At 42.0% G+C, this 26,298-nt stretch overlaps 2 protein-coding genes across 13 annotated transcripts in view; one reads left to right on the plus strand and one right to left on the minus strand.

Annotated features, from left to right (window-relative positions):
- Positions 1-14,684, minus strand: part of FBXW11 (F-box and WD repeat domain containing 11) — a 131,496-nt gene extending 116,812 nt beyond the window's left edge. For 7 of the 11 annotated variants that reach the window (XM_003587499.6, XM_003587498.6, XM_002696250.6 and 4 more), the window contains exon 1: positions 14,490-14,684. In XM_003587499.6, the coding sequence (XP_003587547.1) occupies positions 14,490-14,534 (45 nt within the window). In that variant the 5' untranslated portion in view covers positions 14,535-14,684. Of the gene's footprint in view, positions 1-5,776; positions 5,939-14,489 lie in introns of all 11 variants that reach the window. The other 4 variants (XM_003587500.6, XM_059878837.1, XM_059878838.1 and 1 more) reach the window with 1 other exon arrangement.
- LOC101903110 (laforin) lies at positions 13,186-25,832 on the plus strand. Of its 2 annotated transcripts, none has more exons than XM_059878841.1 (3): positions 13,186-15,142; positions 21,385-21,505; positions 24,212-25,832. In XM_059878841.1, exon 1 carries the CDS (start codon positions 14,281-14,283, stop codon positions 14,836-14,838), a length of 558 nt encoding a protein of 185 aa, XP_059734824.1. In that variant the 5' UTR covers positions 13,186-14,280; the 3' UTR covers positions 14,839-15,142; positions 21,385-21,505; positions 24,212-25,832. The 2 variants fall into 2 exon arrangements, with proteins under 2 accessions (XP_059734824.1, XP_059734825.1); XM_059878842.1 differs by having other exon boundaries at positions 13,186-15,124.
- The last annotated feature ends 466 nt before the right edge of the window (positions 25,833-26,298 follow it).

The raw sequence follows: 26,298 nt of genomic DNA on the forward strand, positions 1-26,298 counted from the left end.
CAGGAGTTTGTCCAAATTCATGTCCATTGAGTCAGTGATGCCCTCCAACCGGCATCCTTTGCCGCCCCTTCTCCTTCTGCCTTCCGTCTTTCCCAGCATCAAGGTCTTTTCCAATGAGTCAGCTCTTTCCATAAGGTGGCCAAAGTGTTGGGAGTTTCAGCTTCAGCCCTTCTAATAAATATTCAGCATTACCCTTTAGGATTTTAAATAGCTCAGCTGGAATCCCATCACCTCCACTGGCTTTGTTCCTAGCAATGCTTCCTAAGGCCTGCTGCTAAGTCACTTCAGTCGTGTGGACTCTGTGCGACCCCACAGACAGCAGCCCACCAGGCTCCCCCGTCCCCGGGATTCTCCAGGCAAGAACATTGGAGTGGGTTGCCATTTCCTTCTCCAATGCATGAAAGTAAAAAGTGAAAGTGAAGTCTCTCAGTCGTGTCCAACTCTTAGCAACCCCATGGACTGCAGCCTACCAGGCTCCTCCGTCCATGGGATTTTCCAGGCAAGAGTACTGGAGTGGGGTGCCATTGCCTTCTCCTCCTAAGGCCTACTTGACCTCATATTACAAGTTGTCCAGCTCTAGGTGAGTGACCACACCTTTGGTTATGGTTATCCGGGTCATTAAAACCCTTTCTGTAAAGTTCTTCCGTGTATTCCTGCCATTTCTTCTCAATCTCTTCTGCTGTTAGGTCCTCACCATTTCTGTCCTTTACTGTGCCCATCCTTGCACGAAATGTTCCTTTGATACCTCCAATTTCCTTGAAGAGATTGCAAGTCTTTCCCATTCTACTGTTTTCCTCTATTTCTTTGCACTGTTCATCTAAGGCCTTCTTATCACTCCTTGCTAGTCTCTGGAACTCTGCATTCAGTTGGATATATCTTTCCCTTTCTCCCTTGCCTTTCCCATCTCTTCTTTCCGCGGCTATCTGTAAAGCCTCCTCAGACAACCACTTGCCTTCCTGCATTTTTTTTCCCTTGGGATGGTGGAGAAGCTGACACTGAAGAGAATGGGAAACTTTTCTTCTTACTGAATACTCTTTTTTGCACCTTATAACACAGACATACACGATATATTCAAAAAAGCTTTTTGATAACTATTGATTGTAGCTATGATGAAATCATCATATCTTCATGCTTTCATGATCAAAGCCTAATTACAGTGGAGTTATAGCTCACCTGAGAATTACAGTCTAAAGTCTGTGCATAAGATGAAAATAGCACATAGAAAAAATCTGCCTTAAAAATCTCTTAAATATATGCCACACTGGACCAACACATCATCTCAATTATTTCTACACAGCTAATTTTCACACAAGCACTTGAACAGTTTGCTGTTTCTTCGACTGACTGACTAGTAGACGCTGAATAGCTGGTTTCTACTCAGGCCTCCTGCTGTGATGTTAGAAATGTGTCTTATCACAGCCATATGAGAAGCACTCAGGAACTGAGACAGGTTGAGAGAAGAGCAAATTTCCATTTCCCATTTCACACTTAATCCAGAACGTTCACTGTTTAGGTTAATTTCCCCTTGTTTTTGTCATTGGATGTAAAAAATGAATTTGACAAATCTACGAATGGACAGAGGAGCCCACTGGGTTGCAGAGTCGGACACGACTGAGTGACTAACACACAGGTAAGATGTGTAATGACAAAATGGCTCTTTAAAAATACATTTCAAAAACTGTATCTCTTTGAATGAAATAAATCATTACAGTGGAAAAAATACCACAATCCAAACATAAGGGACGAATGTGAAGACTGGGAACAGGCTGTCAGAATTCCCAGATCAGTGTGAAAAAGAGAGAGTAGTAACACCTCTTGTTCAACATCATAACCTGAGCTGTAGCCCGTTTCTTTATATTAGCATTTCCAGGCACAGATATAGATTCCTCAAATCTTTATTTACTCTTATTAATCTTCAGTTCAGTTCAGTTGCTCAGTCGTGTCCGATTCTTTGCAACCCAGTGTACTGCAGTACGCCAGGATTCCCTGTCCATCACCAACTCCCAGAGCTTTCTCAAACTCACGTCCACTGAGTCGGTGATATGATCCAACCATCTCATCCTATGCCATCCCCTTCTCCCACCTTCAATCATTTCCAGCATCAGGGTCTTTTCCAGTGAGTCAGGTCTTTGCATCAGGTGACCAATGTATTAGAGCTTCAGCATCAGTTTTTCCAATGAATATTCAGGATTGATATCCTTTAGGATGGACTGGTTTGATCTGCTTACAGTCCACACTCTCAAGAGTCTTCTCCAATACCACAGTTCAAAAGCATCAATTCTTTGACAGTCAGCTTTCTTCACAGTCCAACTCTCACATCCATCCATGGCTACTAGAAAAACCAAAGCTTTGACTAGATGGACCTTGGTTGGCAAAGTAATGTCTCTGCTTTTTAATATGCTGTCTAGGTTGGTCGTAACTTTTCTTCCAAGGAGCAAGCGTCTTTTCGTTTCATGGCTGCAGTCACCATCTGCAGTGATTTTGGAGCCCAGAAAAATAAAGTCTGTCACTGTTTCCATTGTTTCCCCATCTATTTGTTTCCCCATTTATTAATCTTCTAATTCCACTAAATAAAGTTAGCCACCACTTGAGGCTAAATAAAAATCCCCAAACCTTTCTTTCTCTGCTCTCTCTGGTGAGTTCCCAATCAATATTCTTACTAGATACTTCTCCTTTTAGAGGATTCACCCACTGAACAACTCACTGAACAACAACTGAACTCACTCCTTTCTCATCCCTCCACACTCTCCAGTCTATTCTTCTAGTCTTCCCTATCTTGAAAAAGAGAACAAATATCCATTCTGGCGCCCAAAGCAAAAATCTAAAATTCCTGTTACATCCATCTTTTACTCCTATAGCCAACCCCCAAGTCTGTAGGTCCTACCATCTACGTCTCTTTTAAGTCCACCCCACCTCTACCATGCCCATTGTCAATGCTTTGGTTTACCTAATCATTGCTCACTTGAACTAACTAGACCCCTTGCCTTGAGTCACTTCAATCCATCTTGCAGACACCTGAAAAGTTAACTTCTTAAATGCAAATTTGGTTACACCACTCTTTCTACTTAAGGAACAAAAGGCTCAAGAACAAGTCCCAAAACAATGATAGAGTGAGCTAAAAACAAGACCATTTAATAACATGAACCAATACAAAGAGAATGTGTCAGGCGTTTTTATATGAGTACGTTCCTATTCTACCCCCACACTATAGGACCAAATTAAATGAGCTAGTAAGTGTATTTCAGTAAAAAGAGGCCTCAGGGAAGCAAGGAAAACTCAACTGCCTTCTTAGAGACAAAAATGAACACAAAATGGATCCTAACAGTGATAGAAGTGCCTTAAGGAAAACAAAGAGCTTCCCAGATCTGTAAGACAAGACTGCATTCAAGCTGAATGTATTAACATGCCTAAAATGAATGCCATAATCAGAAAAGGATATGGGAAGTAAAAGCAAGCACAGAAGCTGCAAGAAGACAGAAAAATCATCCATCCTTAAAGTAAAAGATGAATAAGGTCATCTCAGTCTCAGGTCAGCAAATATATCACTTCCCTGGTCAAGTCCATGCTAACTAAACCACTTGATTGGCTTGAGTTTTCAGGTCCTTCTAACTAGTGTTTCTTATTTGAAAAACTTAAACTGGCATGTTGAATAGGACCTAATAAGCAAATCTACCAATCAGAAAAGTTTACATTAATCACACCAACATGCACATATCATTATAAATTAATAAACTGGAATTCTGATTTTATATATCAGTCTTGTAAGTCCAACCATGGGATAAGGAGCTGGCTTTCAGCAAGCTGACAAGATTAGATTTCTAAGAGTTAAGTCCAGAATCAGACATAAGATTGAAGTTAAGTTCTAAACTGTATTTGTGGCTATTTAAATTAAAATTTTAAATCCAGTTCCTCAGTTACAGAGCGTCACATGCAGCTGGTGGCTATCATATTGAACAGCACAGATAATGAACATTTCCACGATCCAGAGAGTTCTAACTGGACAGCACTGTTCTGGAAGATAACCTTAAACTCACCCTATTGTGAGTCCTCTCAGGAAACAGCCTGGTAGACAGTCTTGGATGACTGACACAGAATCCTAGAGCTAGACTATCTTCTACAGAAGGTACAAAATAGATACTCAACAATTGTTTCCTTTCCCTTTGTAATGATTTCATGGAATCAGAATACACAATTTTAGTCTTCAGGATTTCCACCCCTCTTTTTATCACTAGATGATACTCCACAAACTTGAGGCACAGACATTAGAAGCACATTCTCTAAGCCAAACTGCCTGGATTCATATCTCATCTTTGGCGCTTACTAGATATGTGGCCTTGAATATGTTATTTAAGTACTCTAGCCTTCCGATTCCACATATGCAAAGTAGAAATAAGGGTACCGACTTCACCGGGTTCCCATGAAAATGAGTTTATACGTGCACAGTGTTTAGAACTGTGCTCAATACAGAGTAGTGCCCAGTGTTAACTGCTACTGCTTTTACTATCAGCATCAGCATCCTGAAAGCTCTTCACTTTCCATGTGGAAACGTGAAAAATGCTCACCCAGAAGAAATATCAACAAATATAAAGGAATAAAATAAAAGAAGGATCGTAAAGCCATAGGGTCAGTCTATGATAAAGAATTTTTTTAAGATTAAAGGAAATGAGTACTCTGGAGTGCTTAAACACCAGAAAAAGTCATGAGTTTCCTGAAAATGTCTTACTTGTAAGACTGACAAACCACAGGTCAAAACTAGTCTATATAATAAGCTACCGAGCTATTTAAATAACCAATGAAAACTAAGGAGGAACTGAGAAGATACAGGTTTGAGTTCACTAGACCAAATGATACTTCCCTGTATAAAGCACATTTTGACATTTAAACGTACAGCCTCTCCTAAGTTAGCTTTAGGTTCACTTGATAAACTGACCAAAGATCTTCTAATCTTTTCATTAAGAAGAGAGAGCATCAGATGTAAGTAAAATATCACACCCAACAGCGACCCGTCAGGTGGTCTCCAAGTGGAACCCCACAGGAGAAAACCACACCTTGCTCTAACGGTATACAGACAATATGAAAATCCTGAAGTTAAGTGCAAACTTCAGCAAATGTAGCCAGATGGAAAGAGCCAGAGCTTTGGAGACATACAGGCTCCAGCTTAAGAGCCTGGCTCTGCCACTCACTAGCTGGAAGTGGCTCTGCCACTGTACTTACTGTACTTACTTAAACTCAAGAGCTTCATCTTATTGTCTGTAAAATACACACGGAGCACAGGCCATCTAAATAAGAAAAACGTGCAAAGAGCCTACAGTAGTGGCTGGTACTTAGTAGCTGCTCTGTAAACAGTAGCTAATTAGAGAAGACTCTCCAAGAGTCTTAAGAATAAAAGACCACTACTTTACATAGTAAAGACAAAAATTATTTTGACCAGGTAATAACTATAAATCATGAGATAATACAAAATAATCATCTGTCTCCCTTATTTTCCAACTTATTCCTCAAAAAAAGTCCCTTGTTTACTGAACTGAATTTCCTGTTAGGCTGTGACTACAAACCTTTTGGGCCTATTTAATAAAAATAACTACATTTCTTACACTGAAACAAAGTTTTGACCAGCAAATACCCAGCTAATCCACACCAAAACATAAACACTAAACATAAATATCTAACATTTTTTTCCTTTCTCTATTATATTGGAAAAAGAAGTAAAGGAATTTTAAGTTTCTCTCAATGAGTCGAGTTCTACATAAGAAAACAATACAAGGTAACTGCTTACCTGGACAATATTTTGTACTTCAGATCCACCAATCCAGAATGAATGGGGGCACTCCCTTTCAGACTAGTCTGAGAAAAGACAGCAGTCAAGCAGCTTCCAAGATTCTGTCCGTTTACTGTATCCAGCTTTCTTCAACAAAATCCCAAACATGCACTTCGGTAACTGTTGAAAGACAGAAAGCAATCCATACACCCACCATGGCACCAGTGGCAAAGGACAGCCACCAAGAAATGGAAGGAGGGGTCAACGGAGTGGTGGATCTGAAGCACAGAAAAAAGGTACAAGCCCTGAGTCTGCGGTTTCATACGAGAGGGTGTGCAGGAGCACTGCTCACCTCTGTGCTGAGAGATGGACAAGAAATTCCACAAAACAAAGAAGGAAGCATCCCTAACATTAATACTCAGTCATGACAAGTATGCAGTTTCCAAATACATGATAAAAATTTCCTCTACTATCCATATAAATTGTCCCAGATCATTCAGCTACAATGAATTTTAACCATTTCCTAAAACCATTCCTCTACAATTACAGAAACTTTGTCAGTCATAATTAATAGGGGAGGAGGCTCAAGTATTTCCTAATAAAAATTTATTTAAGCACCTAACAAAAAATTTTAAGTTTGCTACACATAAGACATCTACACATCACTCAAATCTTAAACTCTCAGCTACAATATAGGACATTTCAAAACATGTGACATAACTTTAAGAGTGAACTTCTAACTCAGTAAAGGCCAATCCCCCACAATGGCCAGTCACTGGGTACACCAGGGAAAAGAAAGAACATAATAAACAATTTACTAGATAACACCTTTAAACACATCAGCCCGGTCCACTTTATATCAACATTTTTTTATTACCATACCAACTCTTACAATTAGACTATAAATTCTAAGCAAACTACAAGGAGGACAGGAAAAGGTATTCAACAGGATGCCACAGATAAAAAGTTAAAAATCCAAAGACTGTGAAGCCGCTTGCACATACATTTGCTACTTCCTCAACTGCCATACTACTGCCAAAATGCTCCTGAAGTGACCATGATACCTGAAGGGCTACTAATGGACCAGACCTTTTACATTCACTACTCATATTTAAAAATATGAGAAGAAAGAACTTGCTCAAAGTCCCACATCCACTAGGTGGTAGAGCCCATGCCCTTTTCATAGAATACGGTGGCCTCCAAAGTCCAAGGACCAAAAAGACCATGATTCCTGGGGCAGAAGAAACCAAGCTCTAAGCTAACTGATGTCAGAACAGAGAACCACAAAAATACAAAACAGTAAGTATTTCAGCCTAGCTGAACTAAAATACAACTGAACTTGTTCAGCCATCCTGAGAGGGCTAACTCCCTTAATCTTGCCACTTAAAAGCACTTCAATATCAAAAACTCATGCAATTCTAAGGCTACAACATGAATTTTATACCCTTGCCCACGCAGCCTGTGTGCCTAGTGGCAAAGATGTGTCTGTGACAAAGACACAGAATCCCAACCCCAGCTGAAACCAAAGAATTCTTGAATTCCAAGATTGGTCAATAAATAGTCCACAGGCAAAGACTAAAGATGTTCTGGTTTTTCATGTATTGGCAAAGCACTGAAGTGACTGAAGTACCAGTCTAAGAGTAACCTCTTCATAGCAAACAGGTAGAAATACCTTAAAACCCCCAACTTAAATCACAAACAGTAAGCGCTCAAGCCCTTCTCATTAGTCTAGAGCCTAATAAACTACAAACCCAATTTTGACAAAAAATGCTAGTGGGCTACAGCTAGTAGTTACCTGCTAGAGCAGTACAGTCTGATTTTCAAAGCACGTAACTCACTGCTACAACCAAAACACAGCCACAAACAATCTGACTAACAGACTCACTTCTGAGCCTCCTGCACCATCAGGCCTTTTCTTCCATTAGCGAGTTAACTTCCCCTTCTTTCCTTCAAATAAACATTTACTGAATGCCTAATTGGTGGCAGGCCTTCCGCCAGAGAAACAAAGATTAACAGATGTCAGACCAGGATAGTAAGGATTAAGTTCTTCACGTCCTCTGCCCCTTCCTCTTTGAGTCTCCCAAGCAATCATTTCACAGAACCAAAACACATTTTATCATTAGTTCCCAAAACTGGTTAAGAGTTCTCAATTTAACTCTGAAATAATAATTACTTGGGTTCTTTTTTCTTAACAGAGTTCTCACTTAATTTTTTTCTTCCGTGGACCAGTGGTTTGCTCTTAGAGAACAGTTTTCGATATTCATAGTACTTAGGTATTTGCACATCTCTCTATTCACAAACTTTTTTTCCACCTACATGTTAATGTCCCACAGTTTCTACTTCACAGCTTTCCATTCTGTGAAGGTCTTCATTGCTGACTAACCCTGAGAGGGAATCTCCTAAAAATGCTTCCTGCTGACATAACTGGACTCAGCAATCTTTGACTTCTGTTAATAAAATCCAGAGTAGATACCCTACTGGACTGTCAGGTCTACCTGGCTGGTGTCTCATTTGCCTACAAACTTCCTGTTAGGCAACTGTGATCAGCAGAAACTGAACTGAGGGTAACAAGCACATTCTTGACCAACAGGTTTTTCCCCTTTTGTCAACTAATTCAATGAACAACAATAGAACTCAGGAGGAAATCTTGTATCCAGTCACCGCTTACTCTGTTAAAGGTCAAAATCACCAGCAAACAAGAATAAGAATTTAAAAATTCTAATTTCCTTGGCTAAACTAAATTGATCAAACATAAATCACTATGCTCAGTGTTAGTATGAACAATTACCAGTCTCCTTCTACCAGGAAACGTAAAACAGGGTTAAAGTGGGTTCTCTCCGTAACAGTACAGGTCTAATTATGTCTAATTGGTAGTTCTTAGTAATTGAAAGAGTATTTCCCAGATTTCCAAGGCAGTATTGACTCTGTATGATTTCATCATTTTCCCCAAAGAAGCCTCATTAAATGCATGGCTAAAAGCAACTGAATTTTAGGCCTCTGCAAAGCTTCACAATTAAGTACATGCACACATCAGGGACAAAAACTAAAACTTTTCTCACACCATCTGTCTTGACTGTACTTGACAAAATACGGTCCCTGTACTTGCAGGGAGAGTTAGCTTGGCAGACAGTTGCTGAGAGACAAGTCTTTGCAAGGTCCTTTCACATACATCTCTCATAATCCTCCCAACACTGAAGCGATACCTGCATTTTTTTTTATTTTTACACACAGTGAAATCTTACCAGAGAAAGGTTAACTTTCTTCAGGTCACACAGCCAGCAAGTGAGAGTTATGATACAAACTCAGGTGTTTCACCCTAGAGCCCATGCCCTTTATGTTAAATCATGTGTCTCTAAGGTCACAGGTCCTTAGAACTTATCACCATTTGGCAAGTTCACATCAACAGATATAAAAGGAATTTGGTTTCCTCAATACTCTGCTATCACCCACGCTCTGGGATGTATATAATTCAATTTGTATATGTTTAAGAGTCTGTAAATAATGGTTAAAATGTCCATGAACAGAAGTTTGTGCAACACATACCACCCTTCTTTTCCCTTTAGCAGTCTTTCTCCCCTATCTATCCCCACTTGTCTTAAGAATTATCAAACAGAAATGTTAAAAAGGTTTCATAGCATGAAAAAAAAATCTAACATTAATTTAAATCAATATCTATTGCACACCCAAGAGCTAAACATAGTGAAGGATTCAAAGGACAATCAGCTTTAGACATGATCAAACTTCCATGATACACAGGAAGGTCTGGTAAGTCCCATATGCATTAGGAACAAGTCATTATGAGAATTAGTGATATAGGTGAGAATTTCCAGAAAAGAGGATGGCTAAGATACAGGCAGACAGCAATAACCCAAGTAAGCAACCAACAGGAAAGCTCAACTCAACATTTACTGAACACCTTCTACAAGAAGGCGCTGTTGAGGAGTTTATCATTTAACAGGGGACACAAACAGGAAACTCTAATACAAGCGCAGAAGATGCCAAGTGCCACAGGATAAATCCAAAGTGCCAGCACTCATTCATTTAACGATGATTATCATGTAGGCATTGCTATCGATATAAAAACAAAATTATATCTGCCACCATAATATAAATTGACATCTAGAAGAGGTATCTAAGTTGTGTTCTGAGAGGAGAGAAGAGGACGTTATCAACATGGGTGGAAGAGAGGATTGCTGAGATCTCACCTAAATCAATTTGGCTGGAGAGCTATTAGGTCCTTCCCATTAATATCAGTAGCCTGAGACACGGGCTTAGGTCAGTTCATATCAGTGCTGACAAAGGAAATCTGAAGAACAATGGTCCTCCACACTTTGGCTGGAATATAGAATAAGTGAGGAATGTGAGAAGAAAAAGCTGGAAGGGAGGCAGGAATCTGAATAGTGAGGACTTCAAATGCTTTCTTTCCCTTTAACTGTAAATATCACCAGGTGGAAGCCAAGATCCCAGGCTCCTCACAGCGCAGGAAAGTCTGTTTCTAAAATTCATAGGAACAAACATAACTACTCAGAGGAATACACGTGCTGTTCTGTAAACCTATGAAATGGGCTAGCAATCCTCCTGTGCTACAGAGCTCTCTCGGTTTCCAGGAGACAGCAGTCAGGGGCCAAGAGTGCCAAGACGTGCGAGCAGGATCAGGTTTATCCTTATCAAATCTGAAAGGACATCTAACCTACTCCAAAATCAGGACTAAAAATTGATAATATTTGAGCCACAAGCCTCTTGAGGCCAGTCAGTGAGGTCTATAAATAGCATGTGATTTATTTCATTTGGACCCTACTTAAGCCTTTGTCTATTTAATCTGCATTTGGTAAAGCAGCACACGGCTAGAGGCAATGAGGATAAGTGATGGTGACAAAGACCCAATTTTTTAAAGGCGCCACTAAACAATCCCACTGTTTCACTTAGAAAGCCAAAGACTAGAAGGGGGCAGGGGGAGAGATGTAAAAAGAACAAAAGATAATTACTTCCAATAATGTCATTTAGTTTCTTTCATCTCTTTGGTCTTGTGGCCTGTCTGTACTTCAACAGCTCTAAAAATAGATTTGATATTATAAGTTCTTAATGAGATCCAATGTATTTTACCCATGTTACTACATTCAACAAGTAATATAGCCATTCAGAGGTAACCAGAAGGGAAATGATTCACTTAAGGTCACTTAGCCAAGAAGTGAACCAAGCAGCTAACAACAGAGGATAAACTGCCCATTACTTGAGTAAAGGGGGTAAAGGGTACTCTCACACCCACAGAGGAGGCAGGATTACCCTTCCCAAACCTTTAACATTAACTTTTGCTATTTTCTAACAGGCAGGCCTAATGATCATTTCTTCCAATTAGCAGGTCTGAGAATGCTTTCTAGTAATAAGGGCCTGAGCACAACTTATACTTCTAATTCAAGCATTAAATATCATGTGATACATAATGCAGCTTTCATTCTTCCCAGTGAAGTCCACCACACTAGACAAAGCCTGGTGAACTTCTGTGTATTTCCAAATGGTTTACTCCTTGTCTAGCTCAGTAATATTAAGGCTAATTAAAACCAAAGTTGGTGACGGAGAGAGAAGCCCGGAGTGCTGCAGTCCATGGTGTTGCAAAGAGTCGGACATGACTGAGCAACTGAACTGAAAACCAGAGTCAGAAGCTTAAGAAGCAGTCCCACAAACTAGGTATGTATTGGGCCAATATAAGGCCATGAAAGTCATCTGATGGTTAAATTATTCACCATCAGGAATTATAAATTCAGTTGTCTCAATCAAGAGTTTACAGTCTATATTAAAGACTGAATCCTACCTACGAGGTAGGTCAGCTGGAGAGGCACTTTTTGTGAACCTGGTCACAGGCAGGCGTAGGAGTAACAACGGGGGTTATATTTTGAATATTTAATTATTCTATCACCAGTTTTATTTCCTAGGAAACTCAAAAAGTGCAAGAAAAAAAGGAAGGAGGAATGAAAATCAAAGAAAGTAGAGGGATGAAGATTAAGAAATTGGTGAAACCCTGTTTCCTTTCTTTGATAGAGCACACTCTGGAATACCAATTTAAAGTTACCCTGTTAACCATTAAGTACCGAACTGGTACAGGCAGCACAATCACAAATATTTGAGTACTGAAGCTGACTCATAAAAATCTAAAAATATTTCATGCTTTAGGCTTTCAAAATACCGTCAGTTTAACCCCTTCCACTCCTTTCATCATGTTATTTTGAAACCAGTGTAAAAAGTGTTTTTAATCTAGTTCTGGAAACTGTAATTAAAATGCAGTGAATACAGAAAGCCACGTGCAATTAGATTTTAAGGCATTATCATTCCTACTCCTGATCCTGGATTTATTAAATCAGTTGTTAAGTATCTGTGCTATCTATAACACTAAAATAAATACATATATGTTTACGAAACAGATGCGTAAGAGTCTTAACTGGTAGCCCTTTGAGGGAATATCACAATCCGTATATGAAAAGCCACTTTTAAAACTGATCCAGATGATTACCTGATTAAGTCTTCTCTGTTAAATTTTCTAAGAATTCCACTTAATAATGTCCCTGAAAAGTCTGAAATATCTTTTCAGATCAGACAAGTACAATCATGTAAAATCAAAACACACAGAAAGCCAGTTATATTTAGGAAGAATTTTTTTTTTCCATATCCATTCAAAGACATTAAATGGATTACACTGTACTTTAATTCTTTTGAAAAAAACATTCTACTTATTTTATTTTAGGCTGCACTGTGCAGCTTGTGGATTCTTAGTTTCCTGACCAGGGATAGAACCAGGGCCCTCCGCAGTGAGTTCTACCCACTGGACCACCAGGGAAGTCCCTAGTTATTTTTTAAATGAATGAAAATGGAAGGAGAATTTAACAGCCAATTTCAAAGAGATACCAAGTTACAATTTTTTGCTATGTCCTACTTCTCCTGTTGTAAGTACAGGTATTGTACATATGTAAGAATATGTACTATGTACTATATGTGTAATTCCATTAGGATATTTTACCAAAATAATCCCTACAAAATTTGCAGAATATCAAAAGCTTGATTACAAAAGTTTGATAAGTTGTACTGACAAGTTACCTAATAAGTGAAAATCAAATAAAAACTCGTATCAGTATCCCTTAGAAAGCAACCACACGTGTGCTCGTGTGCACACACACACACACACACACACACAAATCAGAAACTACCAGAGCTTTTTTTTGCCCTCTAATTTCCAAGACTGCTGGAGAAGTGCAGTGAATTATGCAAAGGACAGCAAATATTAAGCTGCCTCTGTATTTACGCTACTGTACTTCCATTTTTAAAACATGCATATCAACTCCCCAGACACCATCATCCACAGAAACCATGCAGCTATCCAGCAGACTTTCAGTGTCACCATTTATTATTTATAGCATTAAATGGGGGAAGTAGCTCTGATGTCACCGACCCTACCCAGTGGAATCACTGACTCAATAAACATTTTCACACTGGAGAAAATCTGGCTAGGAAAACATTTTGCTGTGTTAAGTAGATTCTTTCATCTTTCTTCTCAACCCTAGGGTAGAAGAGCTTACTGTTTGGAGAGATACAAAGGCACTGTCAAGGTTTCCACAGGAAGAAAACCTGGGCATGTTCATTTGCTGAGGCAAAGACTTCCCCCTCCCAACTCTCCAGAGCCCAGTTTGATTTCCCTAATGTTCAAACTGGCAGTAACAGCTGCCATATTCTACTTTTTGCGCCAAATCATCCACCAAGTAGCAAATTTTTCGTTTCCACTAGCCACTCTCTCGTGGTCCTGTTTCTAAAAACCCATTCTGGATCCAAGTCCTAAGGCGGAAGGGGGCTGGGGTGTTGGTGGGTTCTGGGAGTCTGGCCTGGCTACCAAAGGTTTCTAAACAGAAGAGAGATCGCTTCCCCTGGGCCGTAGGCTCCCCCTCTCCTTTTTTTTTCTAGAAGAAAGAACTGGCGGCAGTGATGAGGACAGCCCCTCCCCCCTCCTCCCCAATTTCCCAAAGCAGCTGAGGAAAACGTGAAGTTACAGTTTCTCTTGCCAGGGAGATGGAATCCAGAGTACCTAGGGCCTTGCTCTGCAAACATCTCTTTCGGCCGAGTAGGAAACCCTTTGTCCGAGAAGCCGGACACCACAGGGGGCCGGGAAAGAGGCCCCTTTTCGGTCACAGCCTCCAACCCCAGAGCTCTCCACCTCCTCCCCTATAGGGCCGATGCCGGCACCAATACAGCCCTAGGTCGAGACGAGGGTGCTGAGACCCCTTCCGGGATGCGGAGGCCACGGCCCTGTCGATCTACTCTGTACCCTCTCCCATCACCATCTCACTCGGCCTGAGTGGGGCTGGCAAGAGCGATGCAGGCCTGGGCTGGAGAAACAGGGAAGAATAAAAAAATACCTTCTAAAGGGGGAACGGGATGCTAGAGTGAGTGTGAGCTAAGGCCACAGCCTGAGCGAGCGAGGGTCGTTCGAGGGACGGGCCCGGAGATAGAAGGGAGGGAGGGTGGGAGGAAAACCGAGTGGCATGGAGGGGGCCGGGCCAGGTCCGGCCTGCGAGCTCGAGGGATCCGGAGGAACCGCGCCGGGCCAGAGGCCAGGCAAGGCGGGGGGCCCAGGTCCGGGCCGAGGCAGCAGGGAAGGGCCAAGGCTGGCCTCGCGCCGGACGTTGAGGTGGGCAGGCCCGCCCGGGGCCGGTAGGACGGAAGAACGGACGGTCCAGCGGGCCGCACTCACCATGAGCTCGATGGTCTTGTCCTCAATCACCGAGTCGGGCTCCATGGCGGCCCCGGCGGCCCCGCCTCGCTCTCCCCGCGCAGCAGCGAACGGCCCGGGCGGAGGAGGCGACGGCGGAGGCGGCAGAGGCGGAGGCGGCTCTCGCACCCACTCTCGCTGCCAGCCCGCCCGGGCCGCCGGCAGCTCCGCCCTCCTCTTCGGCGAACGCAGTACGCAGAGCGAGGACTACAGCTCCCGGCAGGCGCCGCGGGCCCCGCAGAGCGTTGTGGGGACCAGAGTCCGACAGCAGGCCACTCTCTCCCAGCTGCTCGAAGCGGAATTCGGAGCGGAGAGCAGCATTGGACTGTGAATGCAAGACTTGCAAACCTGAAGACTTAAGGGCTCTCTCAAAGTAGGGCCTGGGCAGCGCCCCAACTACATGTCCCAGAAAGCCCTGCTCTCGGGTTCTCCTTCCGGCTACCTTCCCCCGACTTCCTGGCAGCCCGAGGCTACCCGGACCGGCACCGAAACTCCGAGGCAACTCTTCACTTGTCAGAGATACTGCGACCGATTTCCGTACATGCGCGTTCGATGTCTGCAGCGCCCACTCGACGCTGAAGTAGCGGCGCTGCTGATCCGCTAGCGTTTAGGATAGGGTGAGGTGTGGGCGACAGGTGGGTTCGACGTGCGACAAGGAGGGGGTGGTCGTGGGGCTCAGGCGTGGGAGAGCGGCCAACGAACGGGAGGATCTCAGGCAGACGGGTAGGCTGTGACAGTAGAGGCGTCCTAGAAGTGAGTGTTAGGAAAGTTAGTAGGGGAAGAGAAGGTTTATGGTCTATATGCACCACGTACCGGGAGGAACTGAGAAATGAAAGGAAATCTGTGTATATTGAGCCCCTTTAATTCATTTGTTCAGAAAATACGTTTTTAAACTTCCAGCCTCTGCTGGGTACCAGTGTGGGCACTGGAAATTCAACTCTGAACCTTACAGACAAGGCCTCTCTGCTCAAGGAGCTTAATTCCAGTGAGGGGAAGACAGGCATTAATCGCAGGAGTGACAGGTGCTAAGAAGGAATACTCCTGGAGACGCCTTCCAGTGAATTCTGCCTTCAGCTCTGTGTGAACTTTGTCAAGTCTGTCAGTACCTCTAACCAAAGGGGAGCGAGGGCACACCGATAGCTGAGCAAGTTGAGTTTACTACTGGGTGCAGGAAGGGAGGACACATACCGTGAAGAACTGTAGAACATCTCAGAAGGAGTTGTCAGGTGGTTTGGAAGAGGGTTTAAGGAAGTGGGGCTTTATTCTGGATAAGATGCTGTCAGGAAGTGGGGAAATTCTCTGGGTATCCCAATAAACCTTACCTAGAAAGAAGGAATGCTAGAATGAGTCTAAAACTCTAATTGGTAGAGAAGCAGGAGTCCCTCATTAGCCAGGTTGGGGGATGTTTGGTCATTTTTTATGGTTTGGACAATGTATATGTTTTATCTGTATTCAAATGTAATTAAGGAGTGGTATTGCTTTTGTATTGATCTGTCATGGTCACAGAATGGCTTTGTCTAACGTTAATTGTTCTGTGAAATTATATTTAACAGAGGAACACAAAGCCTAGCTAAGACGGCCACATTTATCATCTAATTGCATCACTACCCGTCCAATTGTATCAGGCTGGCTTCCAAATGTCAGCCTTTCTCAAGTGTTTTGCATTCTCTGCACCTGTAAAGTGAAGGAACTAGATGACCTAGAAATCGTTCCATTTCCAAGGATTAAGTTATTAGAGTAATTTATATGCAGGCAGGACACAGTGTAAAGTTCTGTGCAGGTAGATTTTGAGTTTCATAGTCCTTATCTGCTGCTTTCCACTGAAGGAACTGAAAGAGCACAGAATTAGAAAGTTATTGCTGCTAACTTGGTGTCTTATTTTCACCATACCCTTTGCCTCTCTGAGCCTTGAGACGTTCATTAGTAGAATAAAGGGGTTAAAATAAATGACCTCTGTTTCAGTTACATATTGCATCTTACAAACCACCTCCAAGACATAGTATTTTTTTTTAACTTTACAATATTGTATTGGTTTTGCCATATATCAAAATGAATCCGCCACAGGTATACGTGTGTTCCCCATCCTGAACCCTCCTCCCTCCTCCCTCCCCATACCATCCCTCTGAGTTGTCCCTTTGCACCAGCCCCAAAGCATCCAGTATCGCGCATGGAACCTGGACTGGCGACTCGTTTCATATATGGTATTATACATATTTCAATGCCATTCTCCCAAATCATCCCACCCTCTCCCTTTCCCACAAAGTCCAAAAGACTGTTCTATACATCAGTGTCTCTTTTGCTGTCTCACACACAGGGTTATCGTTACCATCTTTCTAAAGTCCATATATATGCATTAGTATACTGTATTGGTGTTTTTCTTTCTGGCTTACTTCACTCTGTATAATAGGCTCCAGTTTCATCCACCTCATTAGAACTGATTCAAATGTATTCTTTTTAATGGCTGAGTAATACTCCATTGTGTATATGTACCACAGCTTTCTTATCCATTCATCTGCTGATGGACATCTAGGTTGCTTCCATAAGACATAGTAGTTTAAAATAACAGCGCTTTATTATTATTTACATTGTGTGGGTTAACTGGACTCAGCTGAGCCTACGTAGTTTAAGCTGCGGTTACTCATGGGAACGCAATCAGCTGAGAGCTCATCAAAACAGTTTCTCATCCTCCAGGGCCTCTCTTTACCAGCTTCTTACCATTCAGGCTTTTGTATGGTGACTAGCTTCCAAGAGGACAAGCCCCAGTGAGCAAATGCTTACCAAGATTTGGTTGCCCACATTCCATTGGCTAAGACCAGCCAGATGGCCAAGCCCAGAGTCAGCGTGGAAAGGGCCTATACAAGGTTGTGAATTCAGAGGCATGGTTCACTGGGGCCCACTAATGTAACAGCCAATCAAGACCTTTAAAATATCAGCACTTGCCACAGGAGCTAGCAAAGGGCTAGGGTCGGAATCACAAACTAAATATGAACCCCCATTATATATGTGTGTCCTGCACTTTTTTATTGTTTCAAGTTAACAGTTCCACATTTCCAAATCTGAATTTCTAACTTGTCTTGAAAAATTAGATTATCTGGTTGTATTGGATCTGCATGGCAGCAATATGCAGGGGTTAAATAGAATTGGGGCTTCCTAGGAAGGAAAGTTGGAAAAGGCAATGGCAACCCACTCCAGTACTCTTGGCTGGAAAATCCCATGGACGGAGGGGCCTGGTGGGCTGCAGACCATGCAGTCGCTAGGAGTCCCACACGATTGAGTGACTTCACTTTCACTTTTCACTTTCATGCATTGGAGAAGGAAATGGCAACCCACTCCAGTGTTCTTGCCTGGAGAATCCCAGGGACGGGGGAGCCTGGTGGGCTGCCATCTATGGGGTTGCACAGAGTCAGACACGACTAAAGCGACTTAGCAGCAACAGCAGGAAGGAAAATTATGACCAACCTAGATAGCATATTAAAAAGCAGAGACATTACTTTGCCAACAAAGGTCCATCTAGTCAAGGCTATGGTTTTTCCAGTAGTCATGTGTGGTTGTGAGAGTTGGATTGTGAAGAAAGCTGAGCGCCGAAGAATTGATGCTTTTGAACTGTGGTGTTGGAGAAGACTCTTGAGAGTCCCTTGGACTGAAGGAGATCCAACCAGTCCAACCTAAAGGAGATCAGTCCAACCTAAAGGAGATTCACTGGAAGGAATGATGCTGAAGCTGAAACTCCAATACTTTGCTACCTCATGCAAAGAGTTGACCCATTGGAAAAGACCCTGATGCTGGGAAGGATTGGGGACAGGAGGAGAAGGGGACGACAGAGGATGAGATGGCTGGATGGCATCACTGACTTGATGGTCATGAGTTTGGGTAAACTCCAGGAGTTGGTGATGGACAGGGAGGCCTGGCATGCTACGATTCATGGGGTCACAGAGAGTCGGACATGACTGACCAACTAAACTGAACTGAGGTGGCTCTAGTGGTAAACAGCCTTCTTGCCAATGCAGGGGACCTACAAGATGCAGTTTCCATCCCTGGGTCGGGAAGATCCCCTGGGAAATGGCAACCGACTCCAATATTCTTGCCTGGGAAATCCTATGGACAGAGGAGCTTGGCAGGCTATAGTCCATAGGGTTGCAAAGAGCCAGACACGACTGAAGCAACTTAGCACACTTGCATGTGAATAGCAATTACCTTCTTTATGTAAAGCATGAACTCTATAGATTGCCAGTGTTACCACTGCTCCCTGTTGCCTTATTTCTGCATGCTTTACTTGTTTAAGTTGTACACTTAACCCGTATAGATATTTGAGTTTGAAACCCTGGGCGTTGGAACTGTAATGGAGATAACTCAAGGTTTCTATCCTTTTATGAAAACCATATCCCACCTTAAGAGGAAAAAAATACTAATATTATTGGGTCAGATTCTAGGAGCTCAGTGAGATGAAAAAGTTGTGTATATGATAGAAATCATTCCCAAGCTATATAAGAGGCAAGCTGAGCCAAGACCTATCACTGTGCTCTTTCCTCAAACAAGAACTCAGGTACTTACATATTTTTTTATTTCTTCAGGCTTGATGGCAACTGGCAAGTAGATTTGTCATAGACAATGGCAGAAGACCTTGGGGTTTATATGACATGCCAAAAACAAACTGATACAGGTCCATGATCCCTCAGCCAAAACCTTGAGGTCCAGATATGCTTCAATATTCAGAATTGTTCAGATTCTACAAAGGCAGTGTGATGTACATACTGTATATATAACATGATACTCCCAAGGGGTCTCGGACAGCATTTCATAATCAAATACATGCATTTTTCTGTAGCAGAACCTGTAAGTGCCTATTAGCAATTTATAGCCTCTCAGTTCCAAATCCACCCTTCCTTTCCATGATTTGAAATACTGGAGTGGGACCTTGTAAATATTTGCCAGCTGACAGTGCTTAACTTTGTCAATAGAGAGCCCTAGAGGGAAACAGCCAAATGAAGGGTCTTCTCTTCCCTGTTCCAGAATAGTCTTTTCCTTCTTGCCTTTGTGGCACAGCAGCAAATGTGGCACAGAACCCACGCAGAACCCACGCACACGCGTGTGGTGGGAACATCCAGAGAATGCTTGCAGTGAGTTCAGGGGCACCTTAGCAGGCACTTTCCTACTTACCAGCCCCAACCTGTAGCACCTCAGCAAACTTCACCATCCAGCGGGCCATAACTGTCCTCTCTCTAGTAAGGTTTGAATCTCATCCGAGCAGTGGGGGTGGGAGGATTCTTCCAAGTCTCTTCCTTCCCTTGAGTACTCTGCCTCAGTCTCAAAGGTAGTGGCTTCTCCCTGTAACTGCTACTTCTGTATTTTTCGGAGTTGTCTTTACTCCAATACCCTGTTACTAGTTAATTATTTTTTACATTAAATTTACCCAAAAGAGAGTATGGCAGATGTGAGGGTGTGTGATTTCCAAGACTAGGTCATGAGAGTTGTGGGTTCTTCCTTGCTCCCTCTATCTTGGATTACTCACTGTGGAGGAAGCAAGCTGCCGTGTCATGATGACACTTAAGCAGCCTTCCGTAACATCCGTGTGGTAAGGAACTGAGGCCACCTGCCAACAGCCAGCTCTACCTTTCCAGACCTGTGAGTAAGCCGTCTTGGAAGCTGTCTCCTCCCACCCCATTGGTCCTTTAGATGACTAGTCCCATTCGAAACTTGACCTCGTGAGAGACCCTGAGCCAAGACCCACCCATCCAAGCCATTCCTCAACTTCTGCCCCGCAGAGGCTGTGTGAGATAATAAATGTTTCTTATTTTAAGCTGCTAAATTTTTAGATAATTTGATATGCAGCAACAGAAAGCTGAGAGTTACCCACCCCCCCAAAAAGAGTTGGTTCAAATACTGAACTTGGTGAGTTCTCTTGTAATCAAGGCACCATAAACCCTTGGTAGGGCTTTGTGTCTTGCCTTTTCTTATGAATACTTCTGAAGGTAAAGAGTCGTACTTTAAAATGGTATATTTTGATCTGTGCTGACTTTTCTGAATTCAAATACATTGTACAGGATAGTACAGTGAAATTTTGACTTAACTCATTCCCAACTAATGTAAAGAACAAAATTTTCTTGAAGAAGAATCTTGTGAAACCAAAGGAAAAAGAATGTTGGGAAGTATTGAAGATAGGAGCCCCTTATTTTATCCACATGACAAGGTTCTATGCCTTATCCATCTATGTATAGAATCTAGAAAAAAAGATAGTTGTTATGATATCCATGCTGCTGCTGCTAAGTCGCTTCAGATGTGTCTGACTCTGTGCGGCCCATATGAGTACATTTATTTGAACAGGAAAGACAAAGCCATACTTTTTCTAACTTGGCTGGTTTGATAGCACCACTAATAGATGTTACTAATAGAGAGGTAAATCTTTAGTTCTGTGATTTTTAGGAAGATACATTTAAAGCACATAAGGAAAAACACTCCATCAATTAATTTACTGGCAAATGTATTGAAATTAACATTTGTATCTTCCCCACCAATTTTTTTAACTTATCAAGTTACATAAGACCTCCAAGTGAAAGGGTGAGAAAAGGTGTAGAGTGGAGTACACTGTGCCACCATGGCAAATTAACTGTGTGTCATTCAGAATTCAATCAGGGAAACAGAACCAGCAAGATGATTACTAAGGGGCTTTTTGTGCAAGATGGCCTCACATAATTGTCCAGTTTAGTTCAGCAATCTCTGTAAGGTTGCAGTTTTTGTGTTGATGCTGGATTTTCAAGTCTACAGGGCAGGCAGTCAAGACAAGAAGACAGATATAAGGTTGGGGAGAGCAGGCATGAAAAGTCAGACAAAACCTGTGTCAGTTCTCACTGCCCTGACCTTGGTGGTATATGTCTTGCAGAGCCTGCAGCCCTTTGTCAGGGAACTGAACACACACATCTGCCCAGGAATTGGAGAAACTGGAGGAGTCTCTAGAGGAAGGTGGAGTGATTACAGACCCAGCTATTCCTCACATGAAGGAGGTAAGTGAGCAAGCAGATCAGTGACAGTGTATGTGGGCTACAAAATGACTACAGTTTCACTTCCACCTTCCAAATCCTGGCATCTGGTGGCTCACCCTGATCAGAACCATATAGGAACAGAATTTGGAGAAATGTAGTTTAGCTTAGTCAAACTGAGATGTTACTCAGCTTCCGCATCCTGGAAACATAGTGGCATCATATATATGTCTTGTTCATACAAGGTCTAATGGAGTCAGCTAGCCTTGCATCCTATATTACTGTACGCCATCTAGAATCCATGGTCTCTGGTATTGCTAGGATAGAGGAAAAGCTCACTGGTTTATTCAGAAGCACATTATTCCTGCTCACTATTCATTAGTACCTAATCATGTGGCCCTAAGAAGCGGCAAAGGAAGCTGAATTTGATGAACACAAAGGAATTTTGGTAGAGGATCTGTGCTATACCAGCAAAATTAACATTCATTTCATAAATCTTGGTTAAGATTTTTTAGTACATTTCCCAGAAATTGAGAAAAGGAGTTGAGTATACAAAAAAATGAGTGAATATACAAAAAAAATCATTTTACTAGTCAGGTGGTTTCCAATACTTTGCTATCAAAAAATTGGAGGATTGAATTGAGTTTTAATGATAATTTAAGATAATTTTCCTAACAGACCACTATGTAGTATTTGACATGACAACTTGGAAATAATCTTTAAAGTTGCATGCTATTTCTGTGAGAAATGTTCATTCTTCTATGAACAAGTTTTCTTAGTACTAACATCGGTAAAAATAAAATCTAAAAATGTATTTATATTTGACACTGAACCCTGTCTCATTCTAACAACAAGTAATATTCATACTTGGATATGCAAGTTGAGTTCAGTCGCCCAGTCATGTCCAACTCTTTGCGACTCCATGAACTGCAGCACGCCAGGCCTCCCTGTCCAACACCAACTCCCGGAGTCCACCCAAACCCATGTCCATTTGAGTCAGTGATGCCATCCAACTGTCTCATCCTCTGTCATCCCCTTTTCCTCCTGCCCTCAATCTTTCCCAGCATCAGGGTCTTTTCCAATGAGTCAGCTCTTCGCATCAGGTGGCAAAAGTATTGGAGTTTCAGCTTCATCATCATTCCTTCCAATGAACACCCAGGTCTGATCTCCTTTAGGATGGACTGGTTGGATCTCCTTTCAGGCCAAGGGACTCTCAAGAGTCTTCTCCAACACCACAGTTCAAAACCATCGATTCTTCTGTGCTCAGCTTTCTTTATAGTCCAACTCTCACATCCATACAAGACTACTGTAAAAACCATACCCTTGACTAGACCTTTGGCGGCAAAGTAATGTCTCTGCTTTTTAATATGCTGTCTACGTTGGTCATAACTTTCCTTCCACGGAGCAAGCATCTTTTAATTTCATGGCTGCAGTCGCCATCTGCAGTGATTTTGGAGCCCAGAAAAATAAAGTCAGCCGCTGTTTCCACTGTTTCACGATTTATTTACCATGAAGTGATGGGACCAGATGCCATGATTTTAGTTTTCTGAATGTTGAGCTTTAAGCCAACTTTTTCACTCTCCTCTTTCACTTTCATCAAGAGGCTCTTTAGTTCTTCACTTTCTGCCGTAAGGGTGGTGTCATCTGCATATCTGAGGTTCTTCATATTTCTCCCAGCAATCTCAATTGTGTTCATCCAGCCCAGCATTTCTCATGATGTACTCTGCATATGAGTTAAATAAGTAGGGTGACAATATACAGCCTTGATGTACTCCTTTTCCTATTTGGAACCAGTCTGTTGTCACATGTCCAGTTCTAACTGTTGCTTCCTGACCTGCATACAGATTTCTCAAGAGGCAGGTCAGATAGTCTGGTATTCCCATCTCTTTCAGAATTTTCCACAGTTTACTGTGATCCACACAGTCAAAGGCTTTGGCATAGTCAATAAAGCAGAAATAGATGTTTTTCTGGAACTCTCTTGCTTTTTCCATTATCTAGCGGATGTTGGCAATTTGATCTCTGGTTCCTCTGCCTTTTCTAAAACCAGCTTGAACATCTGAAAGTTCATGGGTAACATATTGCTGAAGCCTGGCTTGGAGAATTTTGAGCATTACTTTGCTAGCATGTGAGATAAGTGCAATTGTGCAGTAGTTTGAGCATTCTTTGGCATTGCCTTTCTTTGGGATTGGAATGAAAACTGCCCTTTTCCAGTCCTGTGGCCACTGCTAAGTTTTCCAAATTTGCTGGCATATTGGGAGCAGCACTTTCACAGCATCATCTTTCAGGATTTGAAATAGCTCTACTGGAATTCCATTACCTCCACTAGCTTTGTTCGTAGTGATGCTTCCTAAGGCCCACTTGACTTCACATTCCAGGATGTCTGGCTCTAGGTGAGTGATCACACCATCATGATTATCTGGGTTGTGAAGATCTTTTTGGTACAATTCTTCTGTGTATTCTTGCCACCTCTTCTTAATATCTTCTGCTTCTGTTAGGTCCATACCATTTCTGTCTTTTATTCAGCCCATCTTTGCATGAAATGTTCCCTTGGTATCTCTAAGTTTCTTGAAGAGATCTCTAGTCTTTCCCATTCTATTGTTTTCCTCTATTTCTTTGCGTTGATCGCTGAGGAAGGCTTTCTTATCTCTCCTTGCTATTCTTTGGAACTCTGCATTCAATGGATGTATCTTTCCTTTTCTCCTTTGCTTTTCACTTCCCTTCTTTTCACAGCTATTTGTAAGGCCTCCTCAGACAGCCATTTTGCAGCGCAGGCGGCTGCGACGGTGCACAAGTGCGGCCAGGAGGAGCTACCCCATGTCTGAGGTAAGGAGCAGCAGCTGCGCTTTGCTGGAGCAGCCGTGAAGAGAGACCCCACGTCCAAGGTAAGAGAAAACCAAGTGAGATGGTAGGCACTGAGGGAGGACATCAGAGGGCAGACAGACCGAAACCACAATCACAGACAATAAGCCAAGCTGATCACATGGACCACAGCCCTGTCTAACTCAGTTGAAACCAAGCCATGCTGTGTGGAGCCACCTAAGACGGACCAGTCATGATGGAGAGGTCTGACAGAATGTGGTCCACTGGAGAAGGGAATGGCAAACCACTTCAGTATTCTTGCCTTGAGAACCCCATGAACAGTATGAAAAGGCAAAAAGATAGGACACTGAAAGATGAACTCCCCAGGTCAGTAGGTGCCCAATATGCTACTGGAGATCAGTGGAGAAATAACTCCTGAAAGAATGAAGGGATGGAGCCAAAGCAAAAACAATCCCCAGTTGTGGATGTGACTGGTGATAGGAGCAGGGTTTGATGCTGTAAAGAGCAATATTGCATAGGAACCTGGAATGTTAGGTCCATGAATCAAGCAAATTGGAAGTGGTCAAACAGGAGATGGCAAGAGTGAACATCGACATTCTAGGAATCAGCAAACTAAGATGGACTGGAATGGGTGAATTTAACTCAGATGAGCATTATATCTACTACTGTGGGCAGGAATCCCTTAGAAGAAATGGAGCAGCCATCATAGTCAACAAAAGGGTCCGAAATGCAGTACTTGGATTTAATCTCAAAAACGACAGAATGATCTCTGTTCGTTTACAAGGCAAACCATTCAATATCACAGTAATCCAAGTCTATGCCCCAACCAATAACGCTGAAGAAGCTGAAGTGGAATAGTTCTATGAAGACCTACAAGGCCTTCTAGAACTAACACCCAAAAAAGATGTCCTTTTCATTATAGGGGACTGGAATGCAAAAGTAGGAAGTCAGGAAACACCTGGAGTAACAGGCAAATTGGCTTTGGGGTACAGGATGAAGCAGGACAAAGGCTAATAGGGTTCTGCCAAGAGAATGCACTGGTCATGGCAAACACCCTCTTCCAACAACACAAGAGAAGACTCTACACATGGACATCACCAGATGGTCAACACTGAAATCAGATTGATCATATTCTTTGCAGCCAAAGATGGAAAAGCTCTATACAGTCAGCAAAAACAAGACTGGGAGCTGACTGTGGCTCAGATCATGAACTCCTTATTGCCAAATTCAGACTGAAATTGAAGAAAGTGGAGAAAACCACTAGACCATTCAGGTATGACCTAAATCAAATCTTTTATGATTATACAGTGGAAGTGAGAAATAGATTTAAGGGACTAGATCTGATAGATAGAGTGCCTGATGAACGATGGACGGAAGTTTGTGACATTGTACAGGAGACAGGAATCAAGACCATCCCCAAGAAAAAGAAATGCAAAAAAAAAAAAAAAGGTAAAATGGATATGCAAACTACTTTTTAAATTATTTGTTGATTTAAAAGATATAATTCTAATAAAATTCTGTTTATCTTTAATCATTATTAAACTTCGAATGTACTTATTGTTTAATCAATTGTATTTAATAATAATTATCATGTTATTTTAACCCAGAAAGGTTTTTTTCTACTAATAGGTTGACCCTGTGGCCACAGAAAATACAAATTACAGCATATAGAAGAGAAGTATGATAGGGTGATCAATAAAACACTTTTAAGCATTAGAATATGTTTGGGATAAAATTAGGATAAAATTATCTGGGGAAAATGGAATGGAAATACGAGTTCAGGGAGGAAAAGAAAAGAATATTAAATTTCCTCCTATTGGAAAAGAGCTTATTCGTGTGTATTTTTAAAGGTTGATGGTATAAAATTCTCATTTAAATTTCATTGAGAAGAGTATTGAAACAATTTTTCACTATCAACACACTGAAAATTCTTTTCATCTATTTATGTTGAAAATTTTAGATACCAGTTTCAGTTCAGTTCGGTCTCTCAGTAGTGT

The sequence above is a fragment of the Bos taurus genome, chromosome 20 (genome assembly GCF_002263795.3).
Source record: "Bos taurus isolate L1 Dominette 01449 registration number 42190680 breed Hereford chromosome 20, ARS-UCD2.0, whole genome shotgun sequence".
Lineage (NCBI taxonomy): Eukaryota > Metazoa > Chordata > Mammalia > Artiodactyla > Bovidae > Bos > Bos taurus.

Coding starts and splice junctions, on each gene's coding strand:
- LOC101903110 (XM_059878841.1), top strand. CDS start 14,281: ATGGAGGGGGCCGGGCCAGGTCCGGCCTGCGAGCTCGAGGGATCCGGA.